At 42.5% G+C, this 15,013-nt stretch overlaps 1 protein-coding gene across 1 annotated transcript in view; it reads right to left on the bottom strand.

Annotated features, from left to right (window-relative positions):
• kif21b (kinesin family member 21B) overlaps positions 1-15,013 on the bottom strand; it is a 75,475-nt gene that overhangs the window by 18,440 nt on the left and 42,022 nt on the right. The window contains 14 exon segments of the mRNA XM_071203103.1: positions 7-143; positions 2,715-2,753; positions 6,207-6,317; positions 6,469-6,537; positions 8,038-8,282; positions 8,976-9,024; positions 9,191-9,251; positions 9,532-9,697; positions 10,272-10,373; positions 10,475-10,678; positions 10,767-10,792; positions 10,795-10,895; positions 11,428-11,744; positions 13,224-13,531. Of these exon segments, the coding sequence (XP_071059204.1) occupies positions 7-143; positions 2,715-2,753; positions 6,207-6,317; positions 6,469-6,537; positions 8,038-8,282; positions 8,976-9,024; positions 9,191-9,251; positions 9,532-9,697; positions 10,272-10,373; positions 10,475-10,678; positions 10,767-10,792; positions 10,795-10,895; positions 11,428-11,744; positions 13,224-13,531 (1,935 nt within the window).

The following is a 15,013-nucleotide window of genomic DNA, read 5'->3' as shown; positions in this document are numbered from 1 at the left end:
GTGTACCTTTAGATCCAGTGAATAGCAGCTCATCGGTAGCATCCACACACAGGACGGGCTTTGAATGGCCCTCGGCTACAGAAACACACTGCAGGGGCGCCGTCCGACCCCCCTTCACACCCCCAATGGGATTGATCACACCCCTAAAATGCACACACGCATTTGATGTCACAGTCTTGTCAGTACGAATCCGTGAGGGAGATTCCGTTCCACATATCGACATGAGCATTTATGTAAATCACAGACAGATTACGAACATGCACACAAAAACACAAACATTCATTCTATTATACAGAGACAATACCAACCCATACTGAAAAAACAAAGATGATCCACACTCGTTAAAATAACTATACACAAATACAATCACTGAAATTCCTGTTGTTGTTTATTTTATCCCACCTGCTCCATTGAATCACCCTTTCTGCTTTTGTTGTAGACAAGTCCAATTAAGGCACTAGAGCAGTAAGAGCGGCTTTTCTTCCTGTCTTTCTGTCTCCCCCTCTCTCGTACACTTACACGCACACACGCACACCAAGACATACATGCATATAACACACACAGCCTCCCCTATATTATATGTGCATTCCCTTTCTCTAGCTGAACCTCTGCCCTCCTCTCACCCCAAATCGATGTCCCACTGACAGACGAGAGACCAAGAGTGCCTGGAGAGCAGTCAGCGGAGTGAGACAGCAGGCAGAGGGTGAGAAGAAAAAGAGGGAGGAATGTGGGGAAATTGGTCCCCGGTGGGCTTCCTAATAGCACCAGCGGTGGATAGTGTGTATGTGAGTGCATAACTGTGTGAGAGGGTAAGGTAGAGAGTAAAACAGTGAGGAAAAGCTGGAGGATGTGAGGAGGAAAAAGAGAATCTGTGAATACACACAGAACTCGGGGCAGGTTTTGTTTCTGCACAGACTGAGAAAAATACAGAAGGGTGTGCTTGAAACTTGTCAAATATGGCAACATGCTCCTCGTCTGTGCCTGCACATATACGCTGATGTCCCAGCGTGACAGCACACACACAACAACTAAATTAAATATGAAACCATACTGCCTGCGTATCTTACCTAACATTGCAAATGCCAACCAAAATAAAACACTGTCATTCATCAGCCAATGATAAAAGATTGCATGCATGTCTGCCAAAACTCACAAACAAAAGAAAACCAACTTGTGTAGAATAAGCCACAGCCTGGGAAACCAACTACATAGCAGCCTGCAACTCAAAATAAACCACAGCACAATGGCGTGAGATTTCACCATCACCACATGCAACATTCAGTCTCCACAAGTCAGTTGGTAACTGACTCAGTTCAGCAACTCCACAACCATTTGCCTTTTAGAGCCTCTGGGAAAAGAGTGTGTGGTACATGAGGGTGCAGAGATATATCAAGTTGATATCATAGTCCGATTATTAGATTCTTCTCCTCTGCAGAGCTGCAAACAGTGTCTGTGAAGGCAGGTGTATAGCATTATCGGAGCATCGCATCGATCTGTCCCACCCTCACTAGAGATGTCCTAAAATGATCCCAAAAATCAATGATCAAGACACTCTATAAGTGATTGGTAATCAGCATCCCAGTTTGCTCCACTCTGCTGAGTACCAGCTGTTGATTTCTGTGATTTCACAGATTTATGTTCATTCATTTAATTTAAAAACAAAATGTGGGAAAAAAACGTTTAAATGATTCAAAAGGAAAAGGGAATGATGATTTTTGTAGAAGAAGAAGAATATTAAGTTTAGCTTTATTTGAATGAACTGTATCACTCTTAAGGCTGGTAATGCTATGTATGATTAAGAAAGTGCTTATGCTCTATCCTCATTGTATAACAAAGGAGCAGTAAAGTGTGAAGCTATGACTCATTTATATTGTATATGAATAAAACATAATTTTGCTTATGTTATTATAATGAACCAGAGCCCTTACTAATAAACCAATTACAAGTACTTTGTTCACCTTCCCGATAAACCATTATGTTGCATTATTTTGAATATTTTTTTAATTGTTTATCTTCTGTTTTACATACTTTAAACGGTACATATTGTAATATTGCCTAATGCAGCACTCTATTTCACAACATGGCGCTGGTCCAAATGGCAGAAAGTGTTCCAATTCTATCAGCATCTGTGGAAGATATCCTAGTGTGCTGCGTAATGTGCAATGTGAGGGCTGCTAATGGCTGTTGCAGGGCCAAGCACCAAGAGACCGGCAGACTAATGAAAACATGGAGGGATCTCACACTGTGCTCTTTGAAATACACAGAAAAACAGACAGCCTTGGTGAGAGGAGCATCAATGCACAGAAATAGAGTTACCAGAAAGAGAAGAAGAGGAAACCTGGCTTTTACCATTACTAAATCATTATATTATATTTGTCTCAAAGGAATGAAAAACTGTCTGGATTCATTTAAAGATGCTTCTTTAAAAATAAATTATACATTTTTGTATTTACTTTTTTCCTGCTTCAGCCTGCTGAAAAGTGGTAAGGTTCATTCAGGTCTTGTGTGCGAGCAACATTACAGAGCAACCCAACATCACAGGTGGGAAGAGGCCGGCGAGTCAAGAGAGCTGCATGTGGTTAGAACATGCACCAGAGCCACCTCGACCGCAAAGGAGGAAAAGGAGGTACTGGTTACCGATGGAGACGAGACGACACCAGGTGAGTTAACAGGCAAACGGGAAACACAGAGAGTGACAAACACAGTTCCTCTACCTGAGCACCTCGGAGAGCGAGGAGTCGCTGTCATCCGACCTGGAGGCAGAAGAGGAGCAGGAGAGGGGAGGAAGGGGCAGGAAGAGGAAAGGGTTAACCACACTAAGGAAAGACAGAAGGGTTACTGGCAAAGGGTTAAAATGGAGGAGTGACTGGAGGAAGGGGTTTAGATATAAAAGCAGTGAGCAAACTGGCCGGAAAAATGTGTCAGAAAACAAAGCTTGTCCAGTGATTAACGCAGTCTGCCATGACATGTGCTTCTTTCCAATTAGAACCACTGAACAGGCTTTATTCTTGACAGCTGTCTGCCGATGTTTTCCTTGGTTAAGCACGTTTACTGTAAGTAAACCCACAACAATGGCTGGTTAAGGGGAGTTTTCAATTGTTGTGTTAGTGTTAAAAGTTAAAGTTAAATGTTTAAAGGAAATGTTAAGACTTTTCACTTATTCTCTTCCTTGACAAGAGTTAGATGAGACAATTGGTACCACTCTTGAGTCTGATAGTTCAGTCTACAGTTACACCCAGCAGCAGGTTAGCTTAGCATGAAAAGGAAACAATCATGGCTCTTTCTGATGGTTATAAAATCTGCCTACTAGCAACTCTAAAGCTCATAACTAAAAAGATTGCATTTTATTTTTGTTCAAAATGCAATGTGTGGAAACAACAATTAGTGGTTTAACAAATAAAGACACGTGTGTTTATTTTTTAGCTTTAGAAAAGCTAGCAGCTGGATTTTGTTAAGATTTTGTTAAAGCTAAGTTAGCCGTTTCTCTGTTACCAGTCTTTCTGCTAAGCTAACTTAGCCTACTGTACACTCACATTTTCATCCAACTCTCGGCAGATAGTGCAAATTTAAAAGTTAAATAATTTATCTGAACAAGGTAGAGAAGAGGTACTGAAAGAAAGAAGGAAGTAGTCAAGGAGGAAACACTGATGCCAAGGTAGTCATACAGGGGTTCAACAAACTGCACATACATTTTTTTACATATATGCAGCCATAATATATGACTTCCGTAACGCCAGTGTCTACTAACATTTCTACTGCTTCCAGACATATACAGGGGATTAGTGCAGAAAAGAACATAAGGAACCGCAAACAGGGTTAACAGAAGGGGAAATCTAGGAGGCTCCGTTTAAAGCTGTCCAGGGAATGAGTGCAGACCATTCCAATACAGTACCTCCACTGTGTGTAACCGTGCAATAAAAATGTTATTATATTGTAAATATTTTATAGCCTCATGTTTGTCACCCTGAGAGCCTGCTGTGCTTTACACTCCGAGCATGTAATAATCAAACTAAATGGTTGTGGATGTGTCTGGAGGGAACAACAGTGTTAAAAAGGTGATTAAAATTCCTCCATCTCTTGGTATTCACCGCTGGCCACAGTATTTATTAGCATAGTGATAGCATCAGCTTTTCTTACAGACTCTCAAGACAAAATCCTTTTAAAATTCATTGTTTTCAGAAGATGCAAATGTAATGCGAAGATTAAAAAATGGCTCTGGGATGCAAAGCCTCTTTATCCATCAGACAACATGAAAACTTGGTTTGAAATGAATTTTCCTCATTCTAATGTGTCTTTCAAATCTGTGTCAAATGCCTGATCCATGTCTCCTAGGCAGCCAATCTCCTCACATATTATACGGTCGAAAAACCGAGGCAGAATGCTCCCCAACATCACAAAAACATTTTTAATGTTTGATTTCTGTACTGGCAAAGATTCACTTGTGAACATCACAATGACTCATTTGACCCCAAATTACACAGAATTCCGACTGGCTTTCTGTTTATTAAGAAATTGAAGAGATTGGCTCAATATAGCTTTGAATTAATACTTGTGATAATGAAGTTTGTCATCATCCCAAGGTCAGTGTCAGTAATGTAAAGAAATTGAAAGCAAAAAATAAATAATAGTTTAAATTATTTAAATTTATGGCAACAAAAAAAATAAATAGGCTTGCTTACATACATACATACATACACACACACATATATATATATATATATCCCGCGTTAAAATCAGTAAATAGATCCCTCTGCACAACACTTAAAGATCTCCTATCATGCTATTTTTAGGCATAAAAGTGCATGTTGCATGATAGGACACCTTTAAAGAAAAGCATGCAAATGGCAAAGTGGTGTGAATACCTGCCACCAGAATGTAACCATGCAAATGCTCCCTTACACAAAAGACGAAACGGGGAAAAGACCTTTCATCCTCCCACATCATGCTCACTATAGGAAGGCCTTTCCTGTGATAACTACAAACGCAACCCTAAACATAAATATCCTCCCACACTGCCACCTTGAGTTAATTCAAAATGGCTTCCAATCACAACAGCTGCATGGGAAGATGACAACAGCCGACTGTATCTACCCCTGCTCCAGATAATGAGGACACGTCGCTCCTACACACAAAAATGCACACATGCAGCGAACACACAAACACAACCCCTACCTAATTTCACACAGCATTTCCCTAAACAATTATGGATTTGAAATGTTCTGTATTAATAAAGATTACAAAGCAAACACCTTTAGAGCAGAGCCAAACGCTGACTGAAATTAACTGCTGACATTTATCAGAGCGGAAAGCTGGAATTGATTGTAAGCAGGAAGGGAAAAGGCCGGTTGCTCACTCCAGACTTATTTGCGGCTGACATTAACATGCATCTACAATTCTTTTAACCTCTATAAATAGAAATAGGATTAACAACCATTAAAAACAGGCCAATTTGTCACCAACTCTATGTAAAGCCTAAAAGATTATCATACATATTAATCCAATTCCCTCGGTCCCACAGTGTCCACAAACCCTGAATATTATGAGATAAGATTTATTACAGGGCAGTTTTTGTATTTACTGTTCAAAATGATTTATCTTTGTCTTGTCCAAATGCCAATATGCACATCATTATCATGCAAATCACAAATCCTGTAAACCGGCACACTACGTAGTAAAGCGTTTTTCTGCAATACTGCCCTGACAGTTTGCTCTTACAAAGGATGTTACCATCTTAGCTGCTTCCCTCCTAATTTGCATTTGTTTCCTAGTAACTCCTATAAATGGAGTGGAAAAACACTGCAATTATACCATGTTGGTAGTGTTGCTAAATGTAGCCTGTGGATGTGGTTTGATGTGGTCTTATCTTCTGAGTCATTTAGCACCTGGATTCTGTGAATGTTTGCCCCATCTCTCCTTCCAGGAAATACATTCATGCCAAAAGCATTATGTCTAAGCGTGGAATTCATCGGAGGATAAACATTTTGAAAATAGCACATTCTTAAGAAGATCGTCTACACAGCGGACAAAAGCCCTTTCCTCTCAAGAGGCCTGACCTTCTGACAATATGTGAAGATCTCAATCCATGGAAGAGGAGAAAAAAAGAGAATAGAAAGTGGTTTTAAAGTAAAACTGACCATTCAGATGAGAATGCAGCGACAAAAGGACAAAAGCATTGTGTGAACGTGTTTCTGCAAGAGTGTACTCACTTGTCCAGAGCAGAACCTTGGGTTTGGTTGCTGGTGAGCCGGGAGAAGACGTTGCGGTCGTTCCTGGACCTCAGAGGCGGGGAGGAGGGGGGAGTGTAGCCGTCAGTGGGCCTGATAGGGAGCAGGGGGGAGGAAAGTTAAGGAAGGAAGAACAAGAAGAATTAAGAATATAGGAGGAGTATGTGAATAACATTACAGAGTCAAAAGATTAGAAACATCTGCCAACAGAATAGCTTAAATTGGAGCATCACAGTGCATGTACCTGTACGAGCGATCGTAGGATTTTCTCCTTGTTAGAGGGGAAGTGTCATAACCACGAGACTGCCTGGGACTGACACACACACACACACACACACACACACACACACAAAAGCATACTAAGCAATCTTTAAGGGAGTGCACAGGAGGGTGATACACATCTAAAGGAATCAATAAGCAAGAAGGGTTAATGCATGTTAACAGCATTTCTAGCAGACTAAAGCAACTTGCAGACTAATTCCTTCAAAAATTAAATCACACACACTCAGGCTTCCCATCCCAGAGGACTGATGCTAATTTCATTGGCTTTTCCCTTTCTCTCCCTGAAGCAGATGTATAACCTAAAACTGTCAGGCCTCTGGCAGGTTTCCTGTGGCTGTTAACTTGGAAGTGAACTGCAGGAAAGACATAAAAGTTCTTGACAACTTTCAGGAAATAAAATGTGATGAAAAGACGTTTTGTTATGTTGTGATAGGGTGTGTGGTTATGCAATTATCATCATGTTTCTATCACACTTGTTAGTCTAAGCAACAGGTTTTATTTTTAAATAGTCGCAAATGTTCCCGTTCAACCCACGTCATCAACACTTCATGACTCTGCTCTTGCTAAAGGGAAGTGCTAAAGGGCACTTCAGCAGAACAAATGTTTACCATCATGGGGATAACAGATAAGCTTCTCTATTTGAAGAAGACTATAACATCAGGGCCCCTGCTGTCCCACACAGCAGAGCAGTGATACACAACCAAAGGGTGTGTTCCCCAGGGTGTACATCTGCAGGTGCCAGGCGCTACAGAGGTGGGACAGAAGCTAAACTAAGTGGACAGAAATGCAGTTCAATGTTTAGGCGGGTTAAAGGGCCAACTTTAAATGTTGTTTTGACAAACCATTACAGACAAATCCAACTAATTGTGATAAATATCTAAATACTAAGTCAGCTCTGATACCTTAACACTAAAAGCACTAAAGGGAATGAATAAAGGGTTGAAATATTTAGATAAATGTTATGGATAAATGTAAAAAAAAAAATGGTGGGAAAGCTATAAGATATATTTAATTGTTTAAATAGTTAGCTGAAAGTAATGGCTTAGTTTCATGTAATTGATAAATGGAAATACGCATATTGGTTCATCCATATAGAGGTGTTTTAATAATCCTACATTGAACCATACCTCCAACAACTACTTGGTTAAACTTAAGGAACGTGTCTTTAAATCGACATGAAAAACTCGTAACCTCTTCTCCTGTTTTGTTGCTGTTCTCCTGTGCCTTCGATTGATCAGTTTCTTCATTTCCCTTTTAATTACTTTGTTGCATTTGAGGCAACTAACGACGTATAACTGCACTACAAGTGAGTTATGGTCTATTCCATTTGTATGTTATTTCATTCCTGTCATTTTATTTTCGTTTCAATTTAGTTTTAATTGCCAATTCTTTTTTAAGTCGTTCCTAATGCTTTTCTTTGCCAGTGTTAGCACTTTCAATGTCTGTGTTTATAATAGGCATGTACAGTATATAAATAAGTCTGCCTTAACCTGCCCTTGTTTCATCTCAGCCGTCGTTATGATTGACTTACAAGGTGTGTCCCCTGACAGGTAGGCTGTTTGTGCGGGTGGCCCGCTCCCTGTGGTAGGGGTCTCGTAGGGCGAGGCTGAGACCCAGACTCGCTGACCCGAGGCACAGGCCGTCCTCCTGGATGTCCGTCAGCGAGGCCAGAGACTTGGTGATGAACTGGTGCTTGCTGCTCGAGGAGGGGTCCAGGATGGGCCCCAAATACTCCGCTGACACCGCCTTCATCTGACCTGACAGACGAGGCTCCATCTGGGGGGAAATGGGCACCGTATGCGTTACAGAGGACCATAGGTGGGAGAATGATACAAGCAAAGAGAACAGTGGGATTGGAATAACTGAGTAATACAATACAAATAACTGAGTAATACAATACAAAAATTAAAGATTGAATTAAAGATTGAATAAAATCAAAGCACAGGAGAAAATGCATAATATATCATTCAGAAGGGAAAAAGGGAAAAAAACAATAACTCTATAAATCTTTGTGGGTTCAAAGAAAGCTGCAAAGAGAAACATTACTTATAGAAACAATAAACTATAGAGAGCACAGCATTAACATGCGGATAAGAGGGATTTGTGTCAAATCAGGGGTTCCTTCTCAGAATATAAAACCAAGCTTTCATTGTTTGCCCATACTGCCACCTCGTGGTTACACACAGAAATGGCAGCATCTCAACAGAATAACTAAAAAATATGTGTAAATAAAGCAAGGGTCCAACACAATCATTACCCAACTGATGTTATCTGACAAAATGCAGCGTCATGGTGATTTATAAAGGTCTGACAGGCTTGGATATTCCCACAGATGTGTTGGGCTCTAACAAAGATAGAGCTATAATACGATGTTAAATATGGAAGAAATGTTAACATCTGGATTTGAATCTGAAACATCTAAAACAGCTGAATAACAACTGATGCACTTCAAAGTAAAATCAGCTGTACCTTTATTTTGATATCATCTTGGCTGTTGGATTCTTTCATGCGATATACGCTGCAGAAGGAAAGGAGAGTTAAATATACATGGATACTGAGAGATATGAGAATGGAGTACATGTTTTGTTTACATATCAAAGCAAACTACAGCACATTGAGGTAGGTCTTTATTTAAATTGGGTCAAGGTGAGAGGATTACTTTGTAATGGTGACCGCAGTCTCACCTGATGTCAGAGGCTTGGCTGAACTCAGACGGCTCCTCGTCTGTGCTCGCATAACCATTTTCTGGAAGCACAGAAAAAATACAACCTGTCAGTCCCCAGCACACCTTGCATAACTGCCAGTCTCTTTATGACCCACCCTAATCCACTACCATATGTTTCAATTTCACTGCTTTTAGTTTAATACATCCTCCAAAGCCGATTAAAGCAAGGGAACATAAATAATGAAATCTTCACAATCCCACACAGTCCTTAACACTATTGCCATCCCCACTTAGTTTGTTGTATCAGTCTTATTTGACTAAGGTTTCTTTAGTGCTTTGCCATGAAAAGGACACACTCACCCAGCTGTACATTGGCAATAAGAGCCTGGAGTTCAGGGATGTATTCTGCCTTTTCTCTCAGGGCATCAAGGATTATGTGATTGTGAGACGAGCCGATCACATCTGACTGTCTGAGCTGACCCTCCAGCAGCCGGATCTGAGCCTCCTTCTGAGCCACGTGTAAACTCTGCAAGCACACAATGACCAAACATATCAGAAATAATAATGCACACACACATACACACTGCAACACAACTTTAAGACCAGTTAATTACCATACAACAAGAAAAGTTCCTGTTTTAAACAAAAAGGCAGCATGCATATTGAGTCAGAATTCAAATGTGAACATTATGAATGTATTGTTAAACCTTGTAGTACAACAGTGTTGTAACCCTCTGAAGGGGGATTAGTAATTTATTTGTACCACATCCCTGACAACATCCTGCAGTAAAAAGAGACACCACTAGATGGCACCACAGTCCATCATTCAATTCTCCTACACCACTCACATCAGGACTTTGAATCATCAATACATATACATGATTGCATTTTAACCAATGGCGTGATATGATGTATGGTTTATATAGTATAACTGTTTAACTGTATAGAAAACACAATATGTTATCTTGTGATTTAATCTGTATGTATGTTCAAGCTTCATATTTTCGTTCACACCTCACCACAGATGTAAGGTGTTTCAACAGGATTGATTTTTACAAAAGTTTCTGGAGGTGCAAACCAGGCTCTGAATGATAACTCACTTTATCTATGGAAGCCTTCAGGAAGTGGTCCAGGAGGTTGCGCGCTTCAGCCAGAGAGCAAGAGCTGATCACCACTGAGGTGTCCACTGAGTCCAGCTCATCCTGCAGGAAAACACAGCCCTCGCCATTAATAGAAGGCTCCTGTCATTTCCACAGCAAATATCACTGTTTGTATACGTGTGTTTGTGTGTCTGTGTTCGTACCTTGGTCTCTTCTATCTGTACGATGGTGGCCTGGCAGTCAGACAGGCTGTCGTTGATGTAGTCTATGTTGGCGTTCAGCACCTCGATATCTTCGTTAATTTCCAGAAGGAGGCGGTCCTCTGCCTCTGGACCCTCGCCGTCTGCCATCAGTACCTCCCTCTTATGTGAGAGTGATTCCTGCTGGCCCGTCAGCTCCTCCCGCTTCTGACTCATCAAAGACACACAGAGGAAAGTCAGAGCCGTACGTGTAACAGACCTTAATCAAGAGGAGAAATAAGAATGCCATTCCTACCTTGATAAGCCGATCCATGTCAGCAGTGTTTGCCACTTCAGCCGGGCAGACTTGGAGAAGCTGCTCACTCTGCTCGCCGCTGCAGCGCTGCCAGGGCCTGCTGGCTTACGCTGCAACTTCTTCCTGCTGCTGGAAGAGACAAGATGGAAGAGAGGTGAAACATAAGATTTGACTGATGCAATTGGAAGGAATTGAGTAGAGGTAAGAGTTACAAGAGGAAAAAAGGATCCAGAGGTAAAAGGGCCATCACAAACAACAGTCATTACTCATCTGACAAGGAAGAATCAATAATAACGCTCATTAAGACCCTTCATTCACTTTTGGGCCATATGGGAAACACATTTTAAGCCAAACACTAACTGATCATCACTTTTCAGTTGATATGGGGAACCTGTCAGCAAACGGTTGCTTATTTACATCCAGCATTAACAGAGTAACATAAAGGTATAGTGTGCGTTTGCATCCACCTGAGGAGGTATCCCTCTTTCTAAATGCTCCTAGACCTTGACAATGAGCTGAAACTCAATCAAATGCTTTATAAGGTCAAGTACAGCTCCAGTACAATTTACTCCTTTCGCATTTTATCCCAACAATTAGCATTAAAATATCCACTAAGAAGACAGTGTTAACACATCACCAGTAAAGTATAGGCCTTTCTTACCCAATGACTCTGGTTCCGTCCATGCTCCCCTCACTCTCGGCCAGATATCCAATCACGCTGTTCTTGTTGTTCCATTGTTTCACCATCCCGCTCACAGACCTCCCGCTATCAGGCTCAGAGCTGCTTGCTGTGGTGCTGGCTGACAATTCAGCTCCAGAGTCCGATATTTGGGGAGACTGGTTCCAGCGGGCCACGCGCCCGGCCACGCGGTCTGACATAGGTTTGGCCTGGCGCCGCAGAGCCGTCACCTCCTGAGTCTTCCTGCGCAGAACCTGCTCCTGCTGCCGCTTCTGAGACTCCAGCGCTCGGATCTGGTACTGAAGGAGAGATCGGACGGAAACAGTTTATTAATACTTTGTTTTTCACTCTTCATCAAATGTTAATTAGATTCCTGAGCTGACAGCGTTTTGCAAAACAGGCTTACCAAGTGTTGATCATGAGAGGATTTAGGGACGAAATCCGAAATAAAAGGATTATGACGAGACACTGGATGACTGTGTACATGTTCGCATGCTTGTTAATTAGCCCTCCCCTCCAGGGGAAATAAACACACAGGGGAATTCATTTGGTGTATCTGCTTATCTTCAAAACTTGGAAAGCCAAACCACAAAATCTGTGTGCAATATGTACACAATAAATTATTTTAAAGTGCCATCCTGTGAAACTGAAGGAGAACCTCAAAGCAAGCAATACACACCAACTTATCAGAATGAGTCATTCTTTAAATACACTTGTGAAATTAGAAGACCAAGTGGACAGCAGTTGAAGTGTTAATTACACTCATATATAACATTGCTCACCTATCTCACAAGCGTCCTAATGATTATATTTCTGTATTAGAAATTAGAGGGAGATAAGCGCCCAAGACAATATGTTGATGGATGTGCTAAATATCTCATTATTTTTGTGTTTAGCGCTACAACTAATTATTATTTTTCTTATCAATGAATTAATTTTCAGTTTATTCTCTGTTTTATACATTAATCATAAGCCGCGTTCACACTGCGGTACTTTTCCCACAAAGGTTCATGCGAACTTAGTTCATGATCGCGTTCACACCAAAAAGAGCCGGTACTAAAAGTAATTCATGCGAACCTTTTTACCCCCTCGAAAGTCCCTGCTAGAAAGCAGGGACTTTCGAGCGGCTCTTTTTTGAGAAAAGAGCTATATTCCTGATTGGCTGGGCGGATTGCAAACCACGCCCCGTAAAACTCCCAAAAAGTTTTGTGAAGCCGCCATTTTATTATCCTCGCATTAGCATTATTAGCATTAGCCCAGCGCAGAAACGCAGAGAGACTAACTTATGGCAACACAAAATAAAACATGGGAGCGGTGGAGATGAGGAGGTGTCGGCGTTCTGGCAATTTACTCGGAAGGCTTCAGTAGAAGCTGCTGGGAGTCCCAGCCCCAACTCCGGGGACTTCCGGACGGGGACTTTGGGCGGCAGTATACGCCGTGAAGTGGGTTGCGGCCTGCCAGTAAACCCAAAGCAGAAGAAGAAGAACTGACGTCAGCGGCTTCATTTGCCTAATCCTCCCCCAGGGACTTTTTCTGGTGTGAACGTGATCTGTACTTAGTTCATGCGAACTAAAGAGTTCGCATGAACTAAGTTCGCATGAACCTTTGTGGGAAAAGTACCGCAGTGTGAACGCGGCTATAGGCTGTACAAAACAGAGAAAAAGCAGGATGAGACTCTGAGAACGAAATGTTCTGCCAATTAACTTAAACAATTAATTGATTATAAAAATACTTTGTTGGATATATGAGTCCTAAACAAACACAGCCTGCAGTCCGACCTCTTGTCTGCGCTGCTCCTTCTTGAGTTGGGCGATCTCCCGGTTCCTCTTCGCCTCCACCATCCTCCTCCTCTGCTGCTCCTCCTTCATCTGCTTCATCAGCGTCACCTTGGCTTTCTTCATGTCGTTGACCTCTGTCTGGAGTTTCTGCAGCTCCCGTTCGTACCTGCTCTGGTTTTTCAGGAGACGAGCATGCTCTTTCTGTGCCACCTGCAGCTTCAGCAGGTCTCGGTTCATCTCCTTAAGACGTTTCTCGTAGTCCTGCTTGACCCGGCTGGCCTTCTCCTCCGTATAGTTCTCCATGGACACTGTGTAGACATGCAAACATGTTAATGGGTTTTGTCAGGATGCTTTTTTCTAAAGATAAAAAAACTATAAGTTACTTACGTAACCCCAGGACTCAGAGTAACATGAAGTGAGATGTCTCACTATGGGATGCGCCTCATCGCGGAGCAAACAGAAGCATCAATCTCATTACGCCAATCCTGATTGGCTGGTGATCTTGACGTCAACGTCAGGGGAAATCACCCCCTATAAGTAGCCTGCGCCACGACGCATGCGTCATTCAAAATAAGCACCTCTTCTCGCTTCACCATAGCAAGGAGGGCCGTCTGGTGAGACATCTCACTTCATGTTACTCTGAGGGCTGGGGTTACGTAAGTAACCTATAGTTCTCATTCATAACACTGCGTTCGATGTCTCACTATGGGATATTGTAGCTCCCGTATTGCCAGACGAGCTTATCTCGAAGATCACCGATCAACCAGAATTTAACAGGTGGAGTCCCGACTCAACAAGGTGCCCAGCACTGCTCGGGCCACGCTTGGAGCAGAGACGTCCAGCCTGTAAAAGCGGACAAAAGTGAGTGGCGAAGACCAGCTTAGAAACACCCTTGAACAAAGCCCAGGATGTAGCCAGGCCCCGAGTCGAGTGAGCCCGCAGACCCGAAGGTGCTTGCAGATTCTGACTCGTATAGGCCAAAGCAATCGCCTCCACGATCCAGTGGGATAGTCGTTGCTTAGTAACAGGCTTAACCTTGTGAGGTTTAGCCCAGGACACGAAGAGTTGGTCATTAAGACGAAGCTCTTTTGATCTGTCCATATATGTGTGTAAAGCCCGGACTGGACACAATAGATCCTGCTGCTGCTCCCCGGAGGAAACCAGCTGCGGAGGAAATGCCTCAATGTCAATCGGAGTACACGAACCAACCACCTTTGGTGTAAAGGTAGGGTTGGGTTTCAACAACACTCTCGTTTGCCCTGGGGCGAACTGAGTGCATGAGGGATGTACAGACAGTGCATGGATATCGCTGACCCGTTTAGCGGATGCCAGGGCCAGTAACAGCACTGTCTTGAGTGACAGATGTTTCATGTCAGCTCCTTCCAGGGGTTCAAATGGGGTCATTTTGAGCCCATTTAAAACCACTGCCAGGTCTCATAAGGGCACCAGCGACCTGGAGACAGGGAGGAGCCTGCGAGCTCCCTTCATAAAACGCAAACCAAAGGATGTTGGCTAGCCGTCTTACCCTCAAAGCCCACATGGCATGCAGCAATAGCAGCCAGGTACACCTTGATCGTGGAGAAAGCTCTGTGTTTATCGATCAAGTCCTGTAGGAATGATAAAATCACCCCGACAGGACATTGAAAAGAGATGTGTCCTTCTTGAAGGCACCACTCCTCAAACACCCTCCACTTACAGTCGTAAAGAGACCTGGTGGAGGAAGCTCTCGCACTCTGAATAGTGTTTATCACCTTCTGAGGGAGTCCCACTGTATTCAGATTGTACCACTC

The sequence above is a fragment of the Pseudochaenichthys georgianus genome, chromosome 5 (genome assembly GCF_902827115.2).
Source record: "Pseudochaenichthys georgianus chromosome 5, fPseGeo1.2, whole genome shotgun sequence".
NCBI classification, from domain to species: domain Eukaryota; kingdom Metazoa; phylum Chordata; class Actinopteri; order Perciformes; family Channichthyidae; genus Pseudochaenichthys; species Pseudochaenichthys georgianus.
The sequence above is the reverse complement of the archived record's forward strand: the minus strand, read 5'-3'. Positions and strand labels throughout refer to the sequence as shown.